A 27,646-nucleotide genomic window follows, 5' to 3' on the forward strand; every position below is an offset into this window, starting at 1 on the left:
GTTAAAACTGCTGAAACTCCAACATTACCAAGCTTCAATTTTATTTTATAAGACTCCCACTTATAACTAAAGAAATAATCTCCACTCACCATTCTCCTGACCAGCAGGCGTGCAGCATTGATCTAAAGACGTGCAGGATAAGGCAGTTCCACAATCACATTCCTCTCCTTCTTCTACATGCCCGTTGCCACAGTAGGGAGCCTCCCAATTTCTTAAAACTTGGAGAGCTCGAATTCCAACTATTATCTGTAATAATTTTGTTTCGGTATAATTGTTGATGGCTTTGGAAATGTGGATGATATTTACAGTATGATATATGATATATTACAATCACAATATATTACAATTACAGATGATTATGATATATTGCAATATGTGCACTAATAAAGTTGAAAAAATGTGTGTCATCAAAGTTTGGTTTTTGAATTTGAGAGAAAGTTTGCATTGATTTTTTATTTTTTAACAATCATAGAAATTAGCTACTTTGTATTTGAATGAGGGCCAATCAGATGATTTATTAGTTGGCAGCTATTCAAGCTATTTCACATGCTTTTATTTCAATCTGTTCAGACAAGCTGAAGGGATACAGAGGGTGAGTTTGGTTACACTCAGTCCTTCAGGAACTACATGTACAAGACGGGTGTTGATTGGAGGTTTGTGGTTTGATGGGAGGTCTTCGAACTACAGCCGCTAGGAAACCCAGACTTGTGTCAGTACTTAAGATTATCTGCTTTCATGATATATTGGTATTGCTATTTCATATTTGGATGGTTTAGTTTTGAGTTATGCCTGTCTCCTTTAAAAACACTGCTCTACAATGCAAAGCTAACAGACAGCGCATATGACATGCTGTAGTTCGATTAATAAGATATGTGGTGATGAGAATGTTTGATATGGTAACAGCGTGGTTTGACATGATGAGATGATTTGATGCAATGACAGGAAGATTTGATATGATGAGGCATTTGATCTTGCAAGATGGTTTAATGTGGTGAAAGAGTGATTTGGTGTGATGGAGGACGGTGTCATGACATCATGGGTTATGTCGATGTGACACTACATGTACAAAATGACGTTTTAGCTATAAACTGCTTTGATTATAAAAAATTCACAGGGTCTACCAGCTGACTTGAAGCTTAACATAACCATTTTATAATATTTATTCAGCAATATTGCTGTAATCTTTATATGTATATATTAGATATGATATATATAGTTATATGTACTGTATATCTTAACTAGATGAATGCCAGCAGTGCACAGGTAATAAAATAATTAACCAATGAATTTGAGTAACTTAAGCTAGTAACTTAAGCTAGTTTAAATCTTTACTATAATAAGAGCCGTGTCCATCTGTCTGAAGCCAGCTTGTGCCTGAAAGCGTTTCGTTACGAGTCTTGATCTCTCATGCACTCATGATCTTCAAGCCTGCTAGTAGTAAACAATAGTATTTTTGCAAGCGCTTCAAGGGCTCATATTTTAACCGGCATAGTAAGTGTGTGCACAATTATTCATTGGTGTTGCCAGTTGGAAGTATAGTGGACGCCTGTCTGCAGAACTGAGGGTTCATTGTTGAAATCTTGTGCGAAGTGAATTTTTTGTTTCTAAAACTTTTTTCCTATAACTGGCATACGGATGACAAACAACAAATGCTGAGACATATAGATGTAAGATATCCGTATATGGTATAGTGATTTGCCTTTATGAACTATATAACCACAAATTGATTAAATGGCTGATCTCACAATTCATAGGCAGCTGAAACATTGTATGTTATTTAAACAACTACAATAAACAAAGAACACCATCTAAATTGTTGCTTATGGAATATGCATTACTAATATTGGTAGACCACGACATGAAATACCCTTAACTCCTAAGTAATATGTATGCAACATACGGGATGCGGCAACAATATGCACCCACGATATCATACTTTGCAAAGTTTATTTGGGTTGCCGAAATTAGGTTATTGCTGTGCCCGACTATGTTGCAGGAGCTTGGGCTAAAGACATCTCTAAAATGGACCTATAGGATGCTGTAGATCTCTCAGCTTAGGAAGCCACAAGGATGTATACCAGAGCGTATGAAGGAGCTTGCTTTTTCCATTTAGCGGAGACCGTGATGAATGCATATATAACAGTTATTTTAGATGCCGTTTACATAAAGTCCTTCAGCAGAAAGCTATGCAGTATCAATGCAATCTGAAATCATTGCATTTTGTGCTGGCCGATTAGATTGGCTATAAAGCTATGCATTTGTCATTGACCTGTGCTCCCGCATGTGGTACGAGTTAGCTGCATGAGTGCATGATTATAAATTATTTCACAAACAAATTTCTTCTAATTAAAATTAAGTTGTTCTGCAATGATTTTCATAAACTGCTGTCCACATTTAATGGTACATATGAGCATACAGGAACATGTCATAACGCATCTAACTACCGGGCCTATTAGAGTGTACAATTAGGGTAGACATTTGTTGACTCTACTGCATGTAGAGAGACCACAAAACAATATAAATTGTTATTATAGGATGTATGTTTTATTTTGTCTAAGATACTCAGATCGTATCTCCAATCTGCCTGACCATCCATTACATTTCTACTTCTCCAGAAAAGCCCCACACCTTATACCAAGGTACCAACATCTTGCCTAATTACGTTACAGAACAGGGTTACGCTAAAAGAACTTTCTATTCCAAAACTCATAGTTTTACTTCACTATTTGTTATTTCTTGTCTTATGGTCTAATTTACTCTGAATGGCATTGACTAGTGTAGATAAAGTTAATGTCTACCGTGTGTACCATCTTTGTAGTCCAACTGCATTATTAAAACACATGTGTAAAATCAAGCATACATGTATGTACTGACTCTATTTTTTGGATAGAGATGCTTTAATAATGTTAAAAAGATAGAAATATATGCGCTTTGACAGATTTTGCTGCCCGGACCACTGAACACTCTAGAATAAGTACAAGTTGAATGTAGAAGCCATGCGCTGACTTTGATGTATAAAAAAGATAACTAAACTGTATATAAATATTATACACTATATTATTATAATAATATTATGAACTAAGCTACTTACTTACTGCTATGACATTCTTTGAGCAAGGAGAAAAGATAAAGTTGTTAGGCATGGTTCCCGCAGATGATGTCGGGTACATGATGTATTTGCCTCCTTGCGCGTCCGACGGGGCACACTGATGACCTAAAAAATTCCAGTTCCTTTTTGTCACATACGGTACGAAGTATGTGACAAATATAGATACAGTAACTTGGTTTCATTTTTAGACTCTCTAACATTTACACGTGATATTCATGTACACACCATTTGCACCATTTTACATACCACACCATTACACACCATTTTAGCTAAATCTTCATGGTAAAGGTGTAAGCAATGATGCATTTTTTGCTTGCTTAGTGTTTTGCATAGACAAGATTTGGTTGTCAAAATAATGGAACTGATATTTTGAGAATATAATTATGGCAGTGATGTATATCTTTCTTTTCATAGGGATAAAAACTGTTTCATAATAATTTGCAGGGTGCGGGCATATGTCATGGCTTCTTTTAATATGACTGAAAACCTTCATACATCTTAGCGACAGAGTTAATGTTGACCAACCATAAAATTCATTCAAATGACAAACGAGTACAATCAAATAAACAGCGTTTTCAGCTGTGCTAAGAATCGTAGGTAAAATTCTCCACCAAGTTTAAAAGCTATTGCAAAACCAGAAAATGGCTATATAGTGGGAACAGTCTACCTGGTTCAGTAGGGTCGTGTACTGAGCCAAAGGAATGCCCAAGTTCATGCACCAGTGTCAGATGTATCATTCGGGCAGGTACACGCTTTCCCTGTAGCAGTGTTGTAACGAATCCATGGTTCTTGGGTGCTCCAATGCCAGTGCTAAAATACCAAAAAAGGCTTTTTGACAAAAATTGAGGTGATACTGATTTAATTAATAACAAATAACAAATGGGTGGAAGTACAAATACGTTTGTTCAATTTTTATGTTGGCGTATAAAAACTAAGTAACCGCTGAATACTGCTTTTGATGTTTTTATTATATACATAGTACTTTATTGGCAATTTTTAATATATTCTGACAGTAAACTAAAAGTTACAGTTGTTTTTTTCTTTCGTGTTTAAAATGGGATTTCAACAAAAATACAATGATTATGCCTCGTCAGTTGAAAATGTGACAACAACAATACAATTAATAAGTGTTATGCCTCCTTAGGTAAAAATTTGACAACAAAAATACAATAATTGTCTGGTTGAGTGAAAAAGCACAAATTTCATAAATAGCTAGAAAACACCAACCGAGCGGGTCTTGAAGACTGTGCCACCCAAGCCATTCCTAATGTTGGACCAAAGTCTTGGAAAGTGAAGGCCATTGCAGTGCATACTCCTGGAAATCTGAAACACAAATTAGCAGTTATTTTTATAGTAAACTGCTAATTTTAGTTGGAAAATGTTTTAATAGAAATGTTTCATAAAACTAGGCTTACCCTTTTTGTGTTATTAATGTACTCTGAGTCTATCCTGCCATGGTCAAACCTGCCAACTACCTTCCCACTGTGATATTATGAGCATGCACTAAGTCTACTCCTATTCATAAAGCCAAGTATTTTAAGATTCTTATAACATTTGATGAAATCTCATTTTTAGGTAAAATCTTACTAAAACTTGATTTCATTATTAAGCTATCAAAATCAAATAAATGTTATGAGTGTCCGTCGTGTTGACCTGCCCTTGCTAAACGTAGTCTTGTAGTTCTCCTTAATCGTAAAACTAATCAATGTTATGAGTATCCATCGTGTTGACCCTTGCTAAACGTAGTCTTGTAGTTCTCCTTAATCGTAAAACTAATCAATGTTATGAGTGTCCAGTTGACCTGCCCTTGCTAAACGTAGTCTTGTAGTTCTCCTTAATCGTAAAACTAATCAATGTTATGAGTGTCCATCGTGTTGACCTGCCCTTGCTAAACCTAGTCTTGTAGTTCTCCTTAATCGTAAAACTAATCAATGTTATGAGTGTCCAGTTGACCTGCCCTTGCTAAACGTAGTCTTGTAGTTCTCCTTAATCGTAAAACTAATCAATGTTATGAGTGTCCGTCGTGTTGACCTGCCCTTGCTAAACGTAGTCTTGTAGTTCTCCTTAATCGTAAAACTAATCAATGTTATGAGTGTCCGTCGTGTTGACCTGCCCTTGCTAAACGTAGTCTTGTAGTTCTCCTTAATCGTAAAACTAATCAATGTTATGAGTATCCATCGTGTTGACCTGTCCTTGCTAAACGTAGTCTTGTAGTTCTCCTTAATCGTAAAACTAATCAATGTTATGAGTATCCATCGTGTTGACCTGCCCTTGCTAAACGTAGTCTTGTAGTTCTCCTTAATCGTAAAACTAATCAATGTTATGAGTATCCATCGTGTTGACCTGTCCTTGCTAAACGTAGTCTTGTAGTTCTCCTTAATCGTAAAACTAATCAATGTTATGAGTATCCATCGTGTTGACCTGCCCTTGCTAAACGTAGTCTTGTAGTTCTCCTTAATCGTAAAACTAATCAATGTTATGAGTATCCATCGTGTTGACCTGTCCTTGCTAAACGTAGTCTTGTAGTTCTCCTTAATCGTAAAACTAATCAATGTTATGAGTATCCATCGTGTTGACCTGTCCTTGCTAAACGTAGTCTTGTAGTTCTCCTTAATCGTAAAACTAATCAATGTTATGAGTATCCATCGTGTTGACCTGTCCTTGCTAAACGTAGTCTTGTAGTTCTCCTTAATCGTAAAACTATGTATTCGATAATATACTGGCTAGATGCTGTTTAACAGATGATCAGCTGATAGCCAGCATCTGAAAAAGAGACAGCCAGAGATAACCATCTATTACACTGAAACTGTTGTGAGCTGGAGATATACCGGTAAGTTCCATTTTGCAGCAATCCCTGAAATTAGTTAGGCTCCACGCTGCTGTAACTTGAAAGTTATTTATGTTCTTTAGTGCTGTCGTGAAGGTTAGAGGTTATTTGTGTTTCATGCTGCCATAAATCATAAAGTGTGTGTTAAACTCTGTGCTGGAATACAAATCTGGTTTAGTCACTAATCCCTAATTAAAAGGTCAGTTGGGTTTCATGCTGTCGTATGTCCTAAAGGTTACCTAAGTTTCATGCTGCCGTAAGCCTTAGAAGTCAGATGCATCTGCCTCGGACACAAATCATTGAGGCCAGGCAAGTTTTGCAATGTAACTTGTCTGGCCACTTGTTGTCTAGTAAATATGAAGCTATCTCAAACAGTCACAATTTAATCAAATGTTTACAAAGGATTTTTTGAAAAGCTTAACGCAGTATTTACACATAGCAATGAATTTTTGGTGTATCACATCATTTACCTTATCAAAGTTGGGTAATGGCTGGCGTATCTCTAACCTTAAACCTTCTCGGACATACCTGTAATTTTGAGTGAAGTGATTTAGGAATGGAACTGGGTCATTGACTGACTTCAAATAGTCAAAACCTGCAATCTTTTCTATAAATGTTAGACCTGCGAGCACCACACCGATATTGTCTGGAAGAAGATTGCCGTCAAAGTCTGATGATACAAAAATCTAAAAATAATTTTATCACAAAGTGTAATATCCATTTCTTTTTCATCGCTGGACCAGCAGTGTTCACTATATATATGAGCAATCTTTATTGTGGTAATCAATAGTCATTTTTACAACATGTTTTCCACAAGGTACCACAGGAATTCTCTGTAGATCATTTGTTAAAGATTGCTGCAGTATCTGAGTTTTAGAAACATACTAGCCAAAAGCCCTGTAATGAAATGACTAGACAATGAATTTGAGTAACTTACCTCATAAGCTAGTCAAGTTACTAAAATAATTGCCAGCTTAATAGTTGTTAGTGCTAGTTAATGACCCCAAGAGCATTTTACCCAATGTAATGAATGCATAGCAATGATTTATTGCTTGGGTACCGTAGTCACATGGTCAAACGATCAGATGTGGAGGTTCCGAGATCAAAGTCTGCGCCATGCTGATTTTTGAATGTTATATTTTAATTGCTATAACTGACACAGGTTTGACTAACACAAAGACAAATACTCAGATTCACATCTATAGATATTATCAAAATATGCAACCAAACCTTTAACATAACCTGTACTGAGCAAATATCTTATCCTACAACGAAAGATATTTCCAACATGCTGTGCTAAAGGTTTCTCAAAACACGGCAGTTGTCTAACTAAATGTGTAAAGACTGACAAACATTACGTTAACAACTAAAAATATAATGAAAATAATATAGCCTAAGGTAGTTGAAACTTCACTAAGTTGAAGTTAGAGTAAGTTAAACCTCGTTTGAGTGCGAGTAAGTTAAACCTAGTCTGAGTGCGAGTAAGTTAAACCTCGTTTGAGTGCGAGTAAGTTACATCTCTTCATCACCAGTTTTATCTCTGAACTTGCACATCTCACAGAACCTACGCATTTGTTTGTACATTTCTTTAGGCTAACGTAATAATAAAACTCTATAAATTAGCACTTTATTAAGTTAGTTTTTTTTGTTTGGTATTTAGGTCATTTTTTGTAAAGCTATTTGTAATCACCTGCAGTACTTATTAGAAAGTTTGTACTCATTTTTGATCTGTAGAACAAATTAAGCAAATGACCATTTATTCTTATAAGAATATCTGCTCCAACATATGATGGCTTTAATACACGACATTATTAAAATAAAATTAAAGGTACATACATGTATACCGTGTAACATTAAAAGTGATAAATTATAATCACATCTGCTACACCATAGCTTATCGTGTACATTGTCTTTACAGTGCATTTGTTCCTTTAGAGTATATGGAGCCCTCACCTCGTGTGCATTCTTTACACTCTGCGTTAACATTTTTGCTGCCTCTAGCTTATTCCCATTGGCCATATAGTGAGTGAAGTAACCATCAACAATGATGTGTAGATTGCAGTATTTAACTTCACCGAGTGCTCTCTTTTTTCTGCATTTAGAGAAGACCAACTTGATGAATTGATAGCGTGGAATAAAATCTGTTTTTTTTGTAACATGATTTATTCTACTCATGGACAAACAGAAACTTCAATTAACTAAAATAGTTTCGTACTTTGCTCAACAGCAGGTACTATTCTCTTCACAGCCTAATTAATTTTCCTACACTTATTATTTGCAGATTTTGCATGATTTTCATAATCGCATCCTTCATACTAGTAGGACTATTGGTACTAGTACCAGTAATAGTACTAGTACTATTACTGGTACTAGTACTGGTACTAGTGCCAATAATAGTACTAGTAATACTAATGGTACTACTACTAATAGTACTAATAGTAGTACCAGTAGTAGAACTAGTACTATAACTATTAATGGTTTTAGTACTTAAGGCAGAATAATACTGGAAAAACTTTGTCTGAATTCACTGACAAAGTCTCTGGTGATGATGCTGCCACGGATGCAGCAGAAATGACTGACTGATATTTGCGGCTCCTACGTCATTTTTGGCTCACAGATTGTCAGATGGTAAATTTTAAAATAAAATTTAAGGTCCAGCGAAAAAACTATTTGATTTGGAAAGAAATCCAAATCTTTTCAATTATTAAAAAATATTCAAATCAAAACTGTTTGAAAGTAAGTTAGTAAAATTTATGTTAAAAAATTATAGTTTTTTTTATAGTTTTATTATATAAATCGGTATGCTAAAATGCCAGAGATGAAAGATTCTGACCACATCTATCACACCTAATGTGTCTTGCAGAGCAGTTGCTGCAAGGCTAAAACTAGCACATGTGTTTCTCAACAATTCTTATTTGATCTTGCACTTAGTGTGCTTTAGCCTTAGCACCTAAATTTAGTGATTGCTGCCCAAATTATAACTATAACTGTTATAATTGTTATAATTGTAGAAGTAGACTTGGACAAAGCCCAATAAACTGAGGAATCCTTAGTCAATGATCGTAGTGTGCTCAGTTATGATATGATATGAGCAAGTACATGTAAATGTGATGGTTGTATGGCCCATTGTATGCCGAATACAGTTACTCTGCTCCTGACGAAGTAATAGAATCCTTTTGCTAAAGGGCCTCGACATTCAAATGAAAACCGTTATTATTGATATACAGACAGATAGAACAAGCAGTGTATTTATTAATCATCAAAGGAAAACCGACAAATAGTTAATAAAAACCTAACAAAAGTTCTGTAGAATATTATTGAAGTAGAGCCAAGCAGTTCAAATGGTAGTCAGAGCTTTAGAAAGGTTATATGTAAGACCCTCAACTAGCTAAGCAAACGAACGAACTCGCTCTATTATAATAAAGATATCCATCAGAATGGAATGGAATCGAGGGGTACAAGTGGTTGATTGTTGGATTAGCAAGAGGACTGTCATGAGTTGAAAGCCTGTGCGAAGCAGCCTTTTATGAAGAACCGTAACTACTGCCTAACTATCGCCTAACTACGCTATGAATAGGCTTTTTTCAGCTTGACGGTTTTAAGCAAGAATACAAGATTGTAGTTTTATAATATAGTAGATATATATTATTATTTTTATTCTATGATAGTTTAGTAACTGAATTCTAGTTCTACTGCATACTTACCGATTAAGTTCACCCGTCATATGAGCAGATAAACTATTCCTTCTATAAAGATTGAACAAATTCAAATGTGGCAGCTTGTCTTTTGGCGAATCAAAGCTCATATCAGGAAAGTTTGTTAAGTTTTTATTATACTCTGCGACGTTGTCTTTGGTATACAATATACTTATGTCTTTCCGGCCAGGTTTATGTCTGTCCAATGCTTCTAAATAGTATGTTACGTTGTGAAGGCTAACCACTCCTTCAAATGTCAGATCGTGATAGAGAGTTCCATGTACGTAACTTTGATTATTTATGGAGCTCACATGTCCATGGTAGTATATGATAGTGTTAGGAATGTCGTATATACCGCTGCTGTTTTCTACCTTAAAACTAGTTAGTTCTGGACTAAATACTGGTGCCCTGTTGTTAACTTGGAACAGCAGTAGTGAGAATATAAGTGTTTCTTCCAGTGACAACAAATTAAGTTTTAATCTTGTTTTCTTTTTCTCTGTAATCTACAAAAAAAGAATAATATATTGTTTAGGTTATCTGTATACATTTAACACTAACTGGCCGTTCAAGCTTATGGTAAAAATGCTATGTGACATACAAGTTATAGATAGAATGAAGAGCCTAGGTGAAAAGATATCTGTTTATGGTATACATTGGCCGAGCCTTAGATACCTGATTTTTGAATACAAAAAATAATTTGTTTTAATTCTTTTTGGTGACTATAGCAAACTAAGTTTTAAAACAAGAATTTGTTTTGGTTAGTTTTTAAGTTTCTCACAGACCAAAACAGAATTATATTTTTAATTGAGATAAAAAAACTTTTTACAAACCATTAAACCTAATTTAATGAATGTCTGCTAAATGATATTTACTTTGAAATTAATTACCACACCATCCCATCTCTTTTACTATTAAAATGGTTATTCCAGAAAATAGAACAATTGTTTATAAACCTTAAAGCCTGCCTTTGTTAGTTTAAACTCAATGCAGCTCTAAAATGTGTTAGGCCTTGCAATATGTCTGCCACAATTTTAGGACATTTAAACATATTTTCGTACTATTGATCAAACTATATTCATTAAATGTACATCTACGATTGCAGTCTTTATTATACTTCATTCCTTCATCAGAGTATCACAATTATCTGAGCTATAGTTCCTAGCTAGTGATCTCTTATTCACACGCTATAATCTATGTTGATATTTGATTTGAGCATCACTGCTCCTAGGTTATTTATTGCTATGATGAGTTTGGTTTGTAAAATATAGAACAATTGTACTACCACAACCTTGCTAAAATTGGAAGTTAAAATTTATTTGAATTGGCAAGAAAATGCCATAAAAGAGTGAATACATAGCTAGTTGCAGGTGAGAGTAACTCTGTTGGAAATGTGGTGTCTAGTCAGGACAGCACTTAGTCTAATGAAAAGTAGCTTTTAGTTCGATAAATATTACAATAATATGTTAAAAGATCTGAGGTTACACACAAATATAAAGGTATACACATGAACATACCCTTGTACAAACAAGTGTGTAGTCAGAGATGAAATCAATTTCTTGCTTATGAGATTTTTCCCCCATAACCGGATGGCAGGCAAACACTGTTGCGATAAATAAGTTAATACATTTCACCATTTTAATAGCACCCCAACGCAGTATGCTAATGCAGTAATACACCATTTTAGTAAAACCTAGTAGATAGCCTAGCAAAGTTTTCCATTTCAAAAAATGCGCATAATTTTGCATATTTTAAAAAGCTAGAACAATGCAGTTTTACAGTTTACAACAATGTCCTATGCATTGCTTCTGACACTTACTATGTGAGCGGCAACCAAGAGTACATTCCATGGAAAGGCTTTAAGAAGTTCTTTTATGTATGAAAGATTTAGTTGAAAAAACGCTGTAGATTTGGTTAGGATATACAATCGTAGTGGCATCTTTAATCTGTTCTAATCTGCATCAGCCACAATGGATAACTGACCTATGCCTTGCTAATATATTATACTACATTACTTGTTTTCTATGTCAAAGGTAGTAAAAGTATAGTGATCTTCACAAAAGTGGTGTAAATACTGCAGAACTGTTAGTTACCTACTGAACATGAAGTTGTATAACTACTGCAGGGATGATAGTTACCTACTGAACATGAAGTTGTATAACTACTGCAGGGATGATAGTTACCTACTGAACATGAAGTTGTATAACTAGTGTAGTGCTGATAGTTACCTACTGAACATGAAGTAGTATAACTACTGCAGTGCTGATAGTTAACTATTGAACATGAAGTAGTATAACTACTGCAGTGCTGATAGTTAACTACTGAACATGAAGTAGTATAACTACTGCAGTGCTGATAGTTAACTACTGAACTTGAAGTAGTATAACTACTGCAGAGCTGATAGTTACCTACTGAACATGAAGTAGTATAACTACTGCAGTGCTGATAGTTACCTACTGAACATGAAGTAGTATAACTACTGCAGTGCTGATAGTTACCTACTGAACATGAAGTAGTATAACTACTGCAGTGCTGATAGTTAACTATTGAACATGAAGTAGTATAACTACTGCAGTGCTGATAGTTAACTACTGAACATGAAGTAGTATAACTACTGTAGTGCTGACAGTTACCTACTGAACATGAAGTAGTATAACTACTGCAGTGCTGATAGTTACCTACTGAACATGAAGTAGTATAACTACTGTAGTGCTGATAGTTCGCTACTGAACATGAAGTAGTCTAACTACTGCAGAGCTACTGCATATGATGTTGAACAACTTACATGTATGTGAGAAAGCAAATAAAGGTTTTTTAAATTTATTTGCTCTAAAAACAGGCTAAACCGAATAAAAGGTATTTTTTCTACACTGTATATCTTAAATTTACAGGGCGTAGATCTGAGTTAAGTAATTTTTCCCTACTAGCCTTGAAAGCTTCCAATAGTTCTGCTATTAGAACAGGAAAGCGTGAATGGTTTAATATTACATGTAGCCTCGGCCAATTTATCGCTACTTGTTATCAATATGAGGTACAAATTGTCAAACAACCTACTGAACATGTATTATAGGTAAACCCTCTTTAGGTTATATGAATTGGGGAATCGCTGTAATGATATTGACTCTGTCACTATTTAATTTTGAAATACAGAGAATATTTCATTTTTTTCCGTCATGAGTTTCCCTGTCGCAAACTCAAATATTACAAATGCAACACTTTGTGTTAGTTAGCACAATATATCTTTTTTCTAAAATACATACGTTTAATTTAATCAATTTTTTTTTACTTTTGCTTTAATAAAAATTACTTATTGCAGCGCGTAATCCAAATAATATACTAAAAAGGCATTTTTTATTAAAAGCTCACACAAAAAATTATCACCCAAAGCAACAGGTTAAACTCAAATTTGACCAGGTACAATAATGTTCAACTAAACATTGAAGAAATAGATAAATAGGTATGAACTTTATATGATAAGTACCTTTTGGTTTATTTTATTTCTTTATTCATTAAGTAACTGAACCTACCGATTGTACAGACCTCCACTGCACTGGTGCCAGCCTCTTTATAGGTTTAACTCTGCTAGCACAGAAAAAGATTTTTTACTGAAAGTGATTGTGGTTCATGCGACTTTTGAAGTAATAATTGTATAGCAAGTAGGAGATTTTGTTGCTGTTTTGTAATATAAAGGGATATTAATATTATAACAGCAAAGAAATTTTTGATCGGATATCCTGGCTGAGTTAGTGCAACAAGTGTACAAAGCGTGAATTGAAAAGTGACCATGACCCGAAAGCGAGTTTACTTTAACAAGTTCTGTTTTGAAGATTTGCTAGTCTTGGATTTGACTAGCGATTTGATATCGCTAGTTGATATGACATCGCTAGTCTTAGAAAGATTAATAGAGTGAAACTCCGAATGATTGAAACGGAAGGGTACAAATTTGTCGGCAGAGGTCAACTCCAAGTCCATTCGAAGCATGAAAACCCAGTGGTTGTGGAAATGATGACAAAAGTATCAAAAGAGTCGTTAAGTAGTTATTTGCATTTGTATCAAGTTTTCTCTTGATCGTGGAACAATTTAATACTTTAATTAGGATGTTTGAAGTTTAGTATTGATAAAACCAAAACCAACAACAATCTTCAAAGTTTTAATTCTTTGTTTAGGTACCAATGAGTTAAGGATTTGGGTCAATGAATTGGATCAATGAATTGGATCAATGAATTGGATCAATGTATTCTTTTAAATAAAATTAAGTTTCAAATAGAACTATAGTAACTTGAATGTATTATTCAAGGCGGAGCTAAATACATGTATAAATAAAAAATATTCCTCAAATATATATAACAGAAGACTTATGAAAGATTGTTAGTTCATGTAAAAAGGAGAATCCCGTTCATTGTTTTCAAGGGAACACTGTAGACTATATTACATACATTCGTTACTTTAGTAAAGAAATGTCGGCCTGAAGATACTGTTAAAAATTGAAAATTAAATTTGACTATGGCGAATTTGAAGTCACAACATTCAGCTTAGCAACCCAGCATGGCTACTACCTTTAACAGTTGTCAATAGACTAGCTGATATTTAGTTAGAGCCTGTATCAACCTGCTGTATGTAGAAGATCTCTTGTCAACTTGTTGGCATACATTTGGCATTACATTTGGGTGCCAAGGATACATTGCGCAGCTTGTCGGATTTCACTGTTATTTCAACTCTTGGAACGAATAATTAATAGTTAAAGATCACTAGCTGCAAGTGCCGTATAACATGCAGATAATGGGATTGGTGGTAGTGTTGGTCTACCAAAGGAATGTTAGGAGTTCAAATCCTGCTTAAAACAAGTTTTTATCTCAAGCTGTGACCACAGCTGAAGAGCACAGCAATTGAACACGCTATTGTATTCATATATTTATACTATTACTATAACTTATTATAGCAATTCAATCATTAGTTTCTCAACATTTAGTTTGAATGTTGAAATACAGCTCACATAAATAAGTATTAAATACTGTAGAATTGGGCATCCTTAGGGGTGCCTTGCTTCCAATATTATCACTGACTAGTCTGTAACCACAGCTGTTATATTACAAAGTTTTGTAGTTTAGCTCTCACTTCCTAGGGTTGGGTTAATCAAGTACATACTAACAAAGGCTTATATCTATGTGTATTGGACACGCTCTGTTTTGCTGGTTAATATTTTGACCAACCCTTTTGCTTGTCTCACTTCCATGAATCCTTTTATCAGGCAACCCATATATGAATTTGTCCTCTATCAAAGCTAGCAAGGATATTTGATGTGAGATTCTCTGAGGCTTAGACTTTGAAGCCGTTAGTTAAATTGTGGTGCAGTGATATTAAGACAAATCTGTCTCCAGTTTTGACATTTTAGGAATGTCATTTTGCTTTATTTCAATAAACTATGGAAATTTTAAATTTATTGGACATTGACCCAAAACAATGCCAACATATTTTTACATGATATGTTGTTATTTGATTCTATAATAGCTACATAAACCGCATAGAGGCGAGATATATCACTTTAATTAATAATTTGTATGAGAGCAATGAGCCAATTTAGTTTTTAGGATAATTATTTGGTATTTTTGGTAACAAGGTATTAAAAATATTTGTGGTTAGCTGGTCATAAATTTTTTGCTATAGTTATACACAATCCTTTTAGGAAACAGAAATAGTTAATCCTGTGTTACTATCCTGTGATCAGCTGTGTTAGGATGGTATAGAGTGGTGTTAGAGTGGTGTTAGAGGGGTGTTAGAGGGGTGTTAGAGGGGTGTTGGAGTGGTGTTGGAGTGGTGTTGGAGTGGTGTTGGAGTGGTGTTGGAGTGGTGTTGGAGTGGTGTTGGAGTGGTGTTGGAGTGGTGTTGGAGTGGTGTTGGAGTGGTGTTGGAGTGGTGTTGGAGTGGTGTTGGAGTGGTGTTGGAGTGGTGTTGGAGTGGTGTTGGAGTGGTGTTGGAGTGGTGTTGGAGTGGTGTTGGAGTGGTGTTGGAGGGGTGTTAGACGGGTTATCCTGTGGCCGAGAGGAATTTCACAAGTGTATGTTTAACTGAGAACCTCCTTGATATTTGAGCCAAACCATACTTTGTATTACATACAATTGCCTGATAATTTCTGACCTAACTGTAACAAGTGACCAATCAGCATGCAGTAATTTATAAACGCTGAACCAGTCAAATACAAGCGCTACTGTGGGTGCTTGACCGTCATTGTCTTTCTGATAAACAACTTCTGATGCTGAAGAAGCATATCCACTTGTTCTGCTTTCGTCGGTTCTGTGATTCCAAGCTTAGCTCTATCTATCACTGTCAGCTGCATGAGCTGATCCACTGTGGCCTTGAGTTCACCTTCAAACTGCTCATTAATTTTACCTGCTGTCTTAAACTCTCTCATCTGAAAGAAAATGACTAACATCAGGAATTGTTTATATAAACAAGATGTTCCACTAATACAACAAAACCGCTGTTTAACGCTGTTAACACTGTTAACACTGTTAACATTGTTGATGACGCAAAACCTTTTTCATTTACTTCATTAAATGCATCAGGTTTTGCAGTTTCTTGATGTATTATGAAAATATATCTTGATAGCTGATTGACATGCTTGTCCACTTTTTGAGACAAGAATAGACAACTTCTTATTTTGGTTCTATACATCTTAGCTAAACTAACTAGCTATTTCATGATGCAATAAAATATAAAACATTTTATAGATTTTATTTCATTATCGTTGATGCTTTGCCTCTTTAAAACTGACCTGGGACTTTAAGTTGGAGTGAACTGTAACATCGGCTGCCATTGGCTCCTTTATCATTAGCAAATATTTCACTGCTCCCGCCTCATTCGCACTGTGAACCATTACTCTAAAATAATCAGAACATAAAAGTAAGATCACCGTAATGCGCCAGAATAACCGGCTATTTTACAACTTGGTACTGAATAAAATTGAAAAGAGTTCCATAGATACTAAACTAAAGGAGTACACAGGTACATGTACTAAACTAAAGGAGTACACAGGTACATGTACTGAACTAAAAGAGTACACTGGTACAGGCACTGAAATAAAGGAGTACACAGGTACTGAACTAAAAGAGTACACAGGTACAGGCACTGAACTAAAGGAGTACACAGGTACATGTACTAAACTAAAGGAGTACACAGGTACAGGTATTGAACTGAAGGAGTACACAGGTACAGGTACTGAACTAAAGGAGTACACAGGCGCTGAACTAAAGGAGTACACAGGTACATGTACTGAACTAAAGGAGTACACTGGTACAGGCACTGAAATAAAGGAGTACACAGGCACTGAACTAAAGGAGTACACAGGTACAGGTACCGAACTAAAGGAGTACACAGGTACAGGCACTGAACTAAAGGAGTACACAGGTACAGGTACTGAACTAAAGGAGTACACAGGTACAGGTATTGAACTAAAGGAGTACACAGGTACAGGTACTAAACTAAAGGAGTATACTGGTACAGGTACTGAACTAAAGGAGTATACTGGTACAGGTACTGAACTAAAGGAGTACACAGGTACTAAACTAAAGGAGTTAAAAATTATTTTGCTATCAATAAGTATGATAAGCTCTGCCTGTAGCTTGTATATTTATACATCTGCCAAAACCTAAAAATACATCTCTAGAACTAAAAAATAATTTTGGTCACTAACTGGTGTTTGGTCAAGAGACTTACGTGTTTATTGCCAAATAACAACATTATCTACATGTAAGTTTACGTAAAAGTCACTATGTGAACGTTAAAAGCCTGCGAAAGCAAAAAATTGTTTCTTTCAAAGCATAAAAACCTTGGCTAAGAACCTTTGGTCAAAATGTGTCATCTGCAGAGAATTATAACAGTTTAACATTGCCATGGTGTGTTGCTATAGAGGCTCACAGGGCATGCTGCCTTTTTGTGCATTTTGTTTTATCTTAACCGTATTTGCATATTCTTGGAATTCATCTGCGGTTACAAGCAAGATCAGGCTTTACTCTTGATCTAACTAGACGCTAATTTGTACAACAAACCTTTTAATTCGCAAACATGCCAATATTTTGTTTCAGATGTTTTGTTTTCTAATCATCAAAGCAATATTATAGTTTTATGGAATAAAAAGAAGCATGTGTTTTTGATTGATGTTACTCTCAATTAAACCTCGGCATTTTATAGGACTTTGTTAACATTTGACAGATGTGTGACAGATTTTGAGCTTAATGGCGTCAAAATTTGCTGAAAAATTAGTTTTGGGAAAAAGAGCAAAAAGAACAAGTTAACATTCAGATTTGAGTAAGTTACGCAATAAGCTTCTATCACCTGACCTGGCTATTGCTTGACCTAGATGTACATTTCTGTTCACATCACTATAAAATAGAGTAACAATAGAATTTTTTACTAAATATCACTTTATTTCTTTAGCTTTTAAAAATATAATATGTATGTTTAATGTCATATAACTATATATGCAATATTTACCACTGTGTTCTGAGTTTTAAAATGAATTAAACAAAATGAAATCTATTTTTTGAGAGTATTTGCTGACAAATACAAAGAACACTATGAAACAGATTTACTTCAAATGTCAAAGTTAACTGTACCCATACTAGATGTAAGTAAATAATACTTCTGCTCATTGGTTCAACCATGCAACTTGTTAGCACGTTATTGGCCGATGTTTAAACAAGCAGTCTATGCCCGGAGACTCAGAGGTGTAAACAACCAAATTAATATTTATTCGTAGCGGACAGCATCACATAAAAATATAATTAGGATACGCTAACCTGTGTATCTGCTCAAGAGAGGTGCGGGGGAAAAGGAGGATGAGTCGTGCAAAGGCTGTAGTAGAGTCTATCCTCCCGTATTTATACATCTGAACGTTTTCTTCTAGAAGACGCATCTGCTTGTCGATTCTAACCTCTTGTCTTTTACATTCCTGCTTTAGTCGCAATGTATTACCGTGTCTAGAAAATAAACAAACCAAACCTGATGCTTCATCAACACGACACTCAGTTTCACCAATAATTTAGATATTCTTTGGCAATGAAAATTTAATTGATATTAGTGACTCGTTTACCTAATGATTGCTTGTTGAATTCAGTTTTCAAATTTAAAAATTAAACAAATATTTTGTAGACTCTGATCAAACCACAAACATGGAACCACTTTTGTTATTAAAAATTGAAGGTGTTAGTCTTTAGTTGTGCCATTTAAGTTTGTGCGACTATGATGTAATGACATGCGTAGGCCTAACTGATGTTTAATGTTTGGAGGTTTAACATAGTTAGAACATTGAATCATCATTTTTTGCGTCAATGCATTAACCTTTTACACCTTTGTTACCTAAACAATTGTAACATTTTTAATTTGTCGCTTTTGACAGACTGTTAACAAAATTACAGTTTCAAAGATAACTTACCCAAAATTCTAGTAGATCTTATCAAAAAGTATTGATATTTTTCATCATTTAAATTTTTTTTTGATGCTTGCGGTAATCTGACAGCCTGATAGGTAATCTGACAGCCTGATAGGTAATCTGACAGCCTGATAGGTAATCTGACAGCCTGATAGGTAATCTGACAGCCTGATAGGTAATCTGACAGCCTGATAGGTAATCTGACAGCCTGATAGGTAATCTGACAGCCTGATAGGTAATCTGACAGCCTGATAGGTAATCTGACAGCCTGATAGGTAATCTGACAGCCTGATAGGTAATCTGACAGCCTGATAGGTAATCTGACAGCCAGGATGTTTCAAGAGTAAAATTGACAAAACTTCATGGCAATTAAAGCGCTCAGAAGAAAAAATGTACAGAATGACATCACTACTTCCTATTGTGATCACTAGTTCCTATTGTGATCACTAGTTCCTATTGTGATAATATCAACTAGTTCCTATTGTGATAATATCAACTAGTTCCTATTGTGATCACTAGTTCCTATTGTGACATCACTAGTTCCTATTGTGATCACTAGTTCCTATTGTGATCACTAGTTTCTATTGTGATCACTAGTTCCTATTGTGATCACTAGTTCCTATTGTGACATCACTAGTTCCTATTGTGATCACTAGTTCCTATTGTGATCACTAGTTCCTATTGTGATCACTAGTTCCTATTGTGATCACTAGTTCCTATTGTGATAATATCAACTAGTTCCTATTGTGATCACTAGTTCCTATTGTGATCACTAGTTCCTATTGTGATAATATCAACTAGTTCCTAGTGTGATCACTAGTTCCTATTGTAATCACTAGTTCCTATTGTGATCACTAGTTCCTATTGTGATCACTAGTTCCTATTGTAATCACTAGTTCCTATTGTAATCACTAGTTCCTATTGTGATCACTAGTTCCTATTGTGATCATATCAACTAGTTCCTATTGTGATAATATCAACTAGTTCCTATTGTGATAATATCAACTAGTTCCTATTGTGATAATATCAACTATTGCGCTCAAATTGCAGCATCATGCGTCTCTATTCCATCAGTCTCTTAGTAACTATAGGTGTCATAATCGCACTTTCGTTTGATCTGAGCATTTTAACGGCAATAAAATTTTAATCTTAAAACATCTTGGCAATCAGATCACTTAAACAGAAAAACAATCGCAAATATTGAAAAAAATTTAATGCTAACGTTTTTTGATAAAATTTACCAAAAATTTGTGCAAGTTCATTTTCAATATATTGTCCTGAATGATAACAACACCATTTTTAGGCTAAAAGCTTTTGACAAGTAAGAACAAGTGGCTGGTTTGTCAACTGTTATAAACATAATCACAGTTTATTGAAAAAGGCTGTCGGTATGGTAAGCTGTAAATAACAAATCGTTTGTTCATTTATCCTACGTATACTGGTATACAGAAAAATTTCCACCATCAAGTCAGATTTCTATTGGGTACATTTATGAGTGTTCGCACAAAATCAAGTCACTTGCTACAGAAATAAGGAGTAGCAAAGATTGTATTAATAAGTAACACAATCGAATCAGCTCTGAGTATAAAAGAATTTTCACAACCAATCAAATCACTGCATTATGGACTAAAAGTGTAAATGCTACCGAAAAGTGTCGTAGGTAAAACTTGTCTCTTCTTCCTTAGTGCAAATGTAGAAGATGAACAGCATGACAAAGAGAAAGATGACCACCATAAGAGCATACCTGTAACATTATATTATATTTGTAACATTATATTGTACCTGTAATATTATATTCCATAACAATTAATAATATGGTACTGCCACATAATATCACAATAACATCACCGACATGACAAGCATATCTGTGATATTATCTTGTACTTGTAATATTATATTTTTTAGACTAATGTCGAGAAACTTACCAGCCGATATCAAACCATTCGCTGAACAGGTTTTTGCTCAGCAGGGTAACAAAGTCGTAGCTGGAATCTTGACATACATGGCTCGTGTCACAGAAACCCGTCTCATTATGACACAGGGAACCTGCAAAACACTTGTTAAAATTTTACGCTAACAACGAGATAAATAAAAAAGAAACTTGAGGTTACAATTCACCCTATCAACAATGTATATCAACAATGCATATCAACAATGTATATCAACAATGCATATCAACAATGTATATCAACAATGTATATCAACAATGTATATCAACAATGTATGTCAACAATGTATATCAACAATGTATATCAACAATGTATATCAACAATGTATGTCAACAATGTATATCAACAATGTATGTCAACAATGTATATCAACAATGTATGTCAACAATGTATGTCAACAATGTATATCAACAATGTATATCAACAATGTATGTCAACAATGTATGTCAACAATGTATGTCAACAATGTATATCAACAATGTATATCAACAATGTATATCAACAATGTATATCAACAATGTATATCAACAATGTATATCAACAATGTATATCAACAATGTATATCAACAATGTATATCAACAATGTATGTCAACAATGTATGTCAACAATGTATATCAACAATGTATATCAACAATGTATATCAACAATGTATATCAACAATGTATATCATAATCTAAAATCGTACAAACAAAGTTGGTGAAAATATGCAGCAATAAAAGACCAATGCATGTACAAGAAATGAATATGCTAAGCAGGGAAGACAATTACCAAACTAAGTGGGCACTTAAATTACAGCTGAGAAATTATTCGCTGTGTACTTGAGGTCAATGAGAACCTTTAAAAGTTGGTTGGTTGCTCTGACAAGCCTATGATGCACAGGAAGACCTCAATTCTAGGCGTAATGTAATACACTCGGTTTTGAAGTAATTGATAAGCTATTTGAGGTGATGATTCGGTGATGATTTTTAATCATCACTGAATTCTTCTCACTTATAAAAAGAATAATAAAAACAACTAACAACATTAGATTAACAACGTCTAGACCAGGCATAACAAAATACCTCAAACCTAGACGAAGACTTTATTACGCCTAGGGCCGTCGATTCCTGAAAAAATATACTGCATTCATCCACCTTGAACACTTGTCTCTTTCATACTAATAAGCAACTTTTACCAAAGTTTCATTCTCAAAAGTCATGTTCTATTTTTAGGAGGAGCGCCTCACATCTGGTGTTTTCTAACCAGTGATTATAATAAATTTTTGTTAAAGCAAAACAAAGAAGAATAACACGAAAGTAGATCTAGATTATGCATGTAACTGCTGAAAATCTTCCCTATATGGTTCTTTCTAGATTCCACTCCTCTAGCTTGGTTTACGGTGTGTAAATATCATTCCCTTGAAGATTGCCTCTGCTTAGCTTCACTGCAAGCATAGACTGAGTGTGTATTGCACTAACATTAGCTCTGTGATCTTTCCAAGACATCTAAGTCTAGTGGCAAGGTGACCTTAACAACTAGAGATTTGCCTAGTTGTAGAGAGCGATATAAGGTTTAGATATCATTCCTGTCCCCACCAGTGACTTTTTTTGGGAATTGAACCACCAATGTGTTGGTTGCATGGCAAGGGTTCTAGACCAACTGGCCAGGGCTCACAGAATACCACCTATAACTTTTTCAACAAAAGAACTCATAGAGAGCTTCAATAATGAATCATACGTAACACATGACTATGAATGAATGAATAAATAAATGATGAACCTCATAATGACCTCACAATTTTGAACCTCATAATGACCTCACAATTTTTAGACCTATCATAGAAAGGCACTGACGACCAGTCCTACTCACCAGGTTCCTGCCACTCTGCTACAGGCACATCGTGTTCTGAAAACCAGATGTAGTTTATTGCCGGCTTACACTGAGAGGCTTCACTCGACATGTTTACACAACAAAGTTTACACGCTTCATAATCCGAAGCGCAGGAGCAATCATCCAGCCCTGCTGACTCACAAACCGATCCTCTGCACTGTCCAGAGACACATATCTGTCAAACAGGCCAGCCACAAACGATTTAAGAATAGATTTATGATTGTAAATTAACAAAAATACATTGAACATAACCTTTAGTATTTGTTGTTCAATAGATATATGACCATGAAGCCTTTACTCATGAACTTATACAACATTTTAGTAGATGTTATCATTGAGTATTGATATTTTTGTACCGTTTGCGATTGTTTTAGATGTTTGAGGTGATATGAATGCTGAGATGTTTCAAGATTAAAATCGATAAAACTTGATAGTGATCAAAATGTGTAAAAAGAAGTCACTGGTCGTTATCGTTGCGATAGTTGATATTGCGTCCATCTTGAATTGTTTTAACGTCTTCATTCTGTCGGTCTCTTTGCCATTATAGACATAATCACACTCTCGCTTGATCCGAGAGTTAATTGTGACCAAGATTTATTGATTTTAATCTTAAATTATCCAGACAGTCAGATAACCTCATACATCAAAAACAATCGCAAATGGTACAAAAATACTGATACTTTATGATAAAATCTACTAAAATGTTGCGCAAGTTGATCTTTTAGGCTACTACACAACACATAATGCTAGATCAGAGTTGTCTTCTCGATGATTATTCATCGACTATGTGCATGGTAGACCGATGACACCGCCGAGGAAACTCCAACATTTTAGGAAACATTGCGGCTGTGAAACTTTCTCGATATTTTGTTTCCACAATAGTCTGCAATGGGCACCACTTAGATAGTCTGCAATGTGCACCACTTAGATAGTCTGCAATGTGCACCACTTAGATAGTCTGCAAAGTGCACCACTTAGATAGTCTGCAATGTGCACCACTTAGATAGTCTGCAATGTGCACCACTTAGATAGTCTGCAATGTGCACCACTTAGATAGTCTGCAATGTGCACCACTTAGATAGTCTGCAATGTGCACCACTTAGATAGTCTGCAATGTGCACCACTTAGATAGTCTGCAATGTGCACCACTTAGATAGTCTGCAATGTGCACCACTTAGATAGTCTGCAATGTGCACCACTTAGATAGTCTGCAATGTGCACCACTTAGATAGTCTGCAATGTGCACCACTTAGATAGTCTGCAATGTGCACCACTTAGATAGTCTGCAATGTGCACCACTTAGATAGTCTGCAATGTGCACCACTTAGATAGTCTGCAATGTGCACCACTTAGATAGTCTGCAATGTGCACCACTTAGATAGTCTGCAATGTGCACCACTTAGATAGTCTGCAATGTGCACCACTTAGATAGTCTGCAATGTGCACCACTTAGATAGTCTGCAATGTGCACCACTTAGATAGTCTGCAATGTGCACCACTTAGATAGTCTGCAATGTGCACCACTTAGATAGTCTGCAATGTGCACCACTTAGATAGTCTGCAATGTGCACCACTTAGATAGTCTGCAATGTGCACCACTTAGATAGTCTGCAATGTGCACCACTTAGATAGTCTGCAATGTGCACCACTTAGATAGTCTGCAATGTGCACCACTTAGATAGTCTGCAATGTGCACCACTTAGATAGTCTGCAATGTGCACCACTTAAACGATGATGATTGGATGCAAATTGTTTGACCTGTATTCCCCTTACTGACGCTGGGAAACCAATATTTTATTGTTTCAGCGGCCGCATTTTATAACGAGACTGCAGACTATTCGCTGATGTAAACGCAGATGTGTTTATGATAGCATGAACAATGTTACCACAGATGATCACAAATGTATTGTGGGATTATTGCCGATATACTCTGAACATCGGGAATCAACCTTCAAGGTTCGCATGGTGACTGTGTTTTAACCTCACAGTACCCAATGTGACAGATATGAAATAGTTTTGTAGAGTTACCCTACCATAAATAAGTAAAACAATTCTCTTTAAGCTAGAAAACTTATCGTGAACCAATCAATAGTACAAGCTTAGAAAAACGTTAATATCCAATTTGAACAGGAGGATCAAATCGCGAGTGGATAGACAAACCCGAGTGTTATGGTGGCATAAGGTGTTGTTAGGTTTTGTGACAGGTTGGGGGCAGTCTCTAGACACCCCATCGCAATAGGATGGTTCTTTGCATTCCTCATCCGTCCCACATCTCTGTTTCTCTTCAGCTGCAATAACTTGGCAGCCACTGGTACAGCAGCTGTGTACGGTAGGGGTGCAAACAGCCTTCAAATCTTTTCTTAAAAGACATTCTACAAGTAACTACAGTTTAAAATAGGTATTCACCAATATTCCAATTATATATACTAGAAATTCCCCTGTGATACAGCCCCATGACCTGATAATGGAATAAGTGATAATGGAAAAAAGAAAGGGTAGTGCTGGTTGTTGAAAAAGTAGTTGTCAGCCGGAATTGACAGAGACTACTATCTCAAACCTATGTTTTACAACAATTAAATAAATATTAATTAAAGCTGTGGGCCTAACCTACTGTAATGTATGTACTTTAACAACAGCAAAAAGGAAATATGTTTATTATATCTCTGAAATGCAATATTAGAAGTAAAATGGCAAGCTGCTGTGTAATATACACAGTTTGAAAGTTGATTGTGTTGAATGTAGAATGGTTTTGATAGCGATCTAGCAAAAAGCAAGTATGAGCGTTCACATGTCTGGAAGTTTTCAGCAAACTGGAGCAAAATAAAAAAATGTTTTCGTCATAAAGGGGCATTATAATGCGGCCCTAGCTTGTACATAAGATGTAAAGAATTTTGGTTAACGTTTTAAATAATTTAATGAAACTTTTGGTAGTTGGGAAAAAACTTAGGCTGACAGACTGTGTACCACAATTTCGTACCTGTAAATCGGTCTACGCCTCAAACAGTCTACGTTTATTACAGAAACCTTTGGACAAATAAATTTGAATAATTATTCTTATGATAATTTTATAAAATCAAATAATTATTTTTATAATTAAATATTTTTGCAAGATATTAAAAACAGAAAAATATTAGAAACCTTCGGCAATCAGACAATGCTATAGACTGGTGAAAAGAGCACGTTTTTCTCGTGAAATGCGCCCTTCTCAATAGTTCTACTATCTGTCGCACGGCTTTATTGGCGTATCGTTGGCCGGTTTTCATTTTGATTAAAAAGGCTTGTCAAGTTTTTTATTGCGAATTTCGGCCAAATTAATCTGTCTATTTGTGTATAATCCGATCAGATGGGTAAGTTTTAGGATATTGTCGACAATTTTCAAAGACTTGGTAATATATTTAAATAGGTTTATACGTGTTTTGTATCGTTATTATACTTAAACGACTCAATTGAAAAATGGTTAAATTTGTTGATGAGATTTCGGTACAAGGGTTTGCGACGGTGTTGACGAATAATTTTCATGAGTTGTGTGCACATGTATTTATCATAAATCTCTCAAACAATCGCTCCGCTCGTGTTTGGTCGTGGGACTAGTACCCTGGCAGTCTCCAGACTGTGAGAAATAGTCAGGTATGCCAGTAATGTACAGATAATAAGCATATTAATAATAGTTCTAACACTGTGGAAGTTGAATGATTGGGGCAGGTGGTAGTAAAGCTAGAGGTGGATTGGAACCCCGTCTGATACAATGTTTTTCTAACATTTTTAGTGTGGCTTCAGACAGATGAACAGACACGGCTCTTATTATAGTAAAGACTATGGTTCAAAGACAATGTTCTGATATCAAAGGGCTGATCACACTCGTGAAGGCCTTATAGGAGGGGTGGCTCTCCTCCCTCAATCATCATTTTGTGTGAGGAACTTAACCATTGGCCAACTAAGACAATTTTAAAACACATAATTACATAGATAAATACAATAATACACATAACACATAAATACAATAGATAAAGTTATTTAAGAAATACAAATTGCTAAGCGGACACGATTCAACAATTGATGCATGAATAACAATGAAAACCATGTGATTTGGCACCACAGCTAACCTTTAATGTTCAGTGATTGGCTGATGGCTGTACTAGATATTTTACACTCTTAAAATGTTACTGCTCTACCACCTACTGCTAGTTATAATCTAATGTACATGTATGTCTGACACTCTAGCCTCTAGCTTAATAAGATTCAAGTCTTGACTGATTCCCATAACTTGTTGTCAGTCTTTCTAAAGCCTAATATCGAATGCAGAGTTACAAGACAGCTGCAGAGAAAGGAATCACCCCACAATGCATTAAACCCGGTGTTGTCCAATTTCTTTAATTTCCAATCAGATAGTTTGCTGCATGCTCACAGATTTTCAATGCAAATCGCTACAATGTTTTCACAACAACAATCTATGAATGCGTTGATTAAGAGTTGTCCACGCAAAGGTGCGTTCTTGCGTTTCTAATCAGATGGCTGTTTACGAGGCTGGTTCTCAGCAACTTGATGGAGTTTTAAAACCAAATATTTTTGGCAAGTTGGCGGAAGGCGTGGAGTATATGTGTGTGAAGTTTGGATGCAGACTACTAACACAACTGCACACTAACACACCCACACACTCATATACCTGCTCACCCACGAATAGCTGGAAAAATGAATCTCCTTCCAAATTTTTCTAATCTACACACTGATACAATAGACCAATCAAACCAAAGTGAGTACAGACAATCCTCACT

General features: G+C 35.3%; 2 protein-coding genes across 2 annotated transcripts; one reads left to right on the top strand and one right to left on the bottom strand.

Moving 5' to 3' along the window:
• Positions 1–2,787: 2,787 nt before the first annotated feature.
• LOC137400661 (disintegrin and metalloproteinase domain-containing protein 17-like) lies at positions 2,788–16,502 on the bottom strand. The gene is made up of 9 exons (XM_068086993.1): positions 16,401–16,502; positions 15,835–16,037; positions 7,890–8,028; positions 6,465–6,622; positions 6,176–6,283; positions 4,337–4,432; positions 3,777–3,919; positions 3,096–3,214; positions 2,788–2,823 (listed from the first exon to the last, which is right to left on the bottom strand). The coding sequence occupies exons 1-9, from the start codon at positions 16,500–16,502 to the stop codon at positions 2,788–2,790; spliced, it is 1,104 nt and encodes a 367-aa protein (XP_067943094.1).
• Positions 16,503–16,542: 40 nt separating this feature from the next.
• LOC137400662 (putative per-hexamer repeat protein 5) lies at positions 16,543–17,277 on the top strand. Its single transcript, XM_068086994.1, has one exon. It carries the CDS (start codon positions 16,543–16,545, stop codon positions 17,275–17,277), a length of 735 nt encoding a protein of 244 aa, XP_067943095.1.
• Positions 17,278–27,646: the final 10,369 nt, after the last annotated feature.

The sequence above is a fragment of the Watersipora subatra genome, chromosome 7, assembly GCF_963576615.1.
Source record: "Watersipora subatra chromosome 7, tzWatSuba1.1, whole genome shotgun sequence".
Classification (NCBI taxonomy): domain Eukaryota; kingdom Metazoa; phylum Bryozoa; class Gymnolaemata; order Cheilostomatida; family Watersiporidae; genus Watersipora; species Watersipora subatra.

What these genes read in the sequence shown, in the direction of transcription:
- LOC137400661 (XM_068086993.1), bottom strand. Translation starts at nt 16,502, where the DNA reads ATGGTTCACAGTGCGAATGAGGCGGGAGCAGTGAAATATTTGCTAATG. An exon ending in ACTCCAACTTAAAGTCCCAG is followed by an intron (nt 16,038 to 16,400) that starts GTCAGTTTTAAA and finishes ATTTTCTTTCAG; the next exon opens with ATGAGAGAGTTTAAGACAGC. An exon ending in ACACGACCCTACTGAACCAG is followed by an intron (nt 3,215 to 3,776) that starts GTAGACTGTTCC and finishes GGAATTTTTTAG; the next exon opens with GTCATCAGTGTGCCCCGTCG.
- LOC137400662 (XM_068086994.1), top strand. Translation starts at nt 16,543, where the DNA reads ATGCGCCAGAATAACCGGCTATTTTACAACTTGGTACTGAATAAAATT.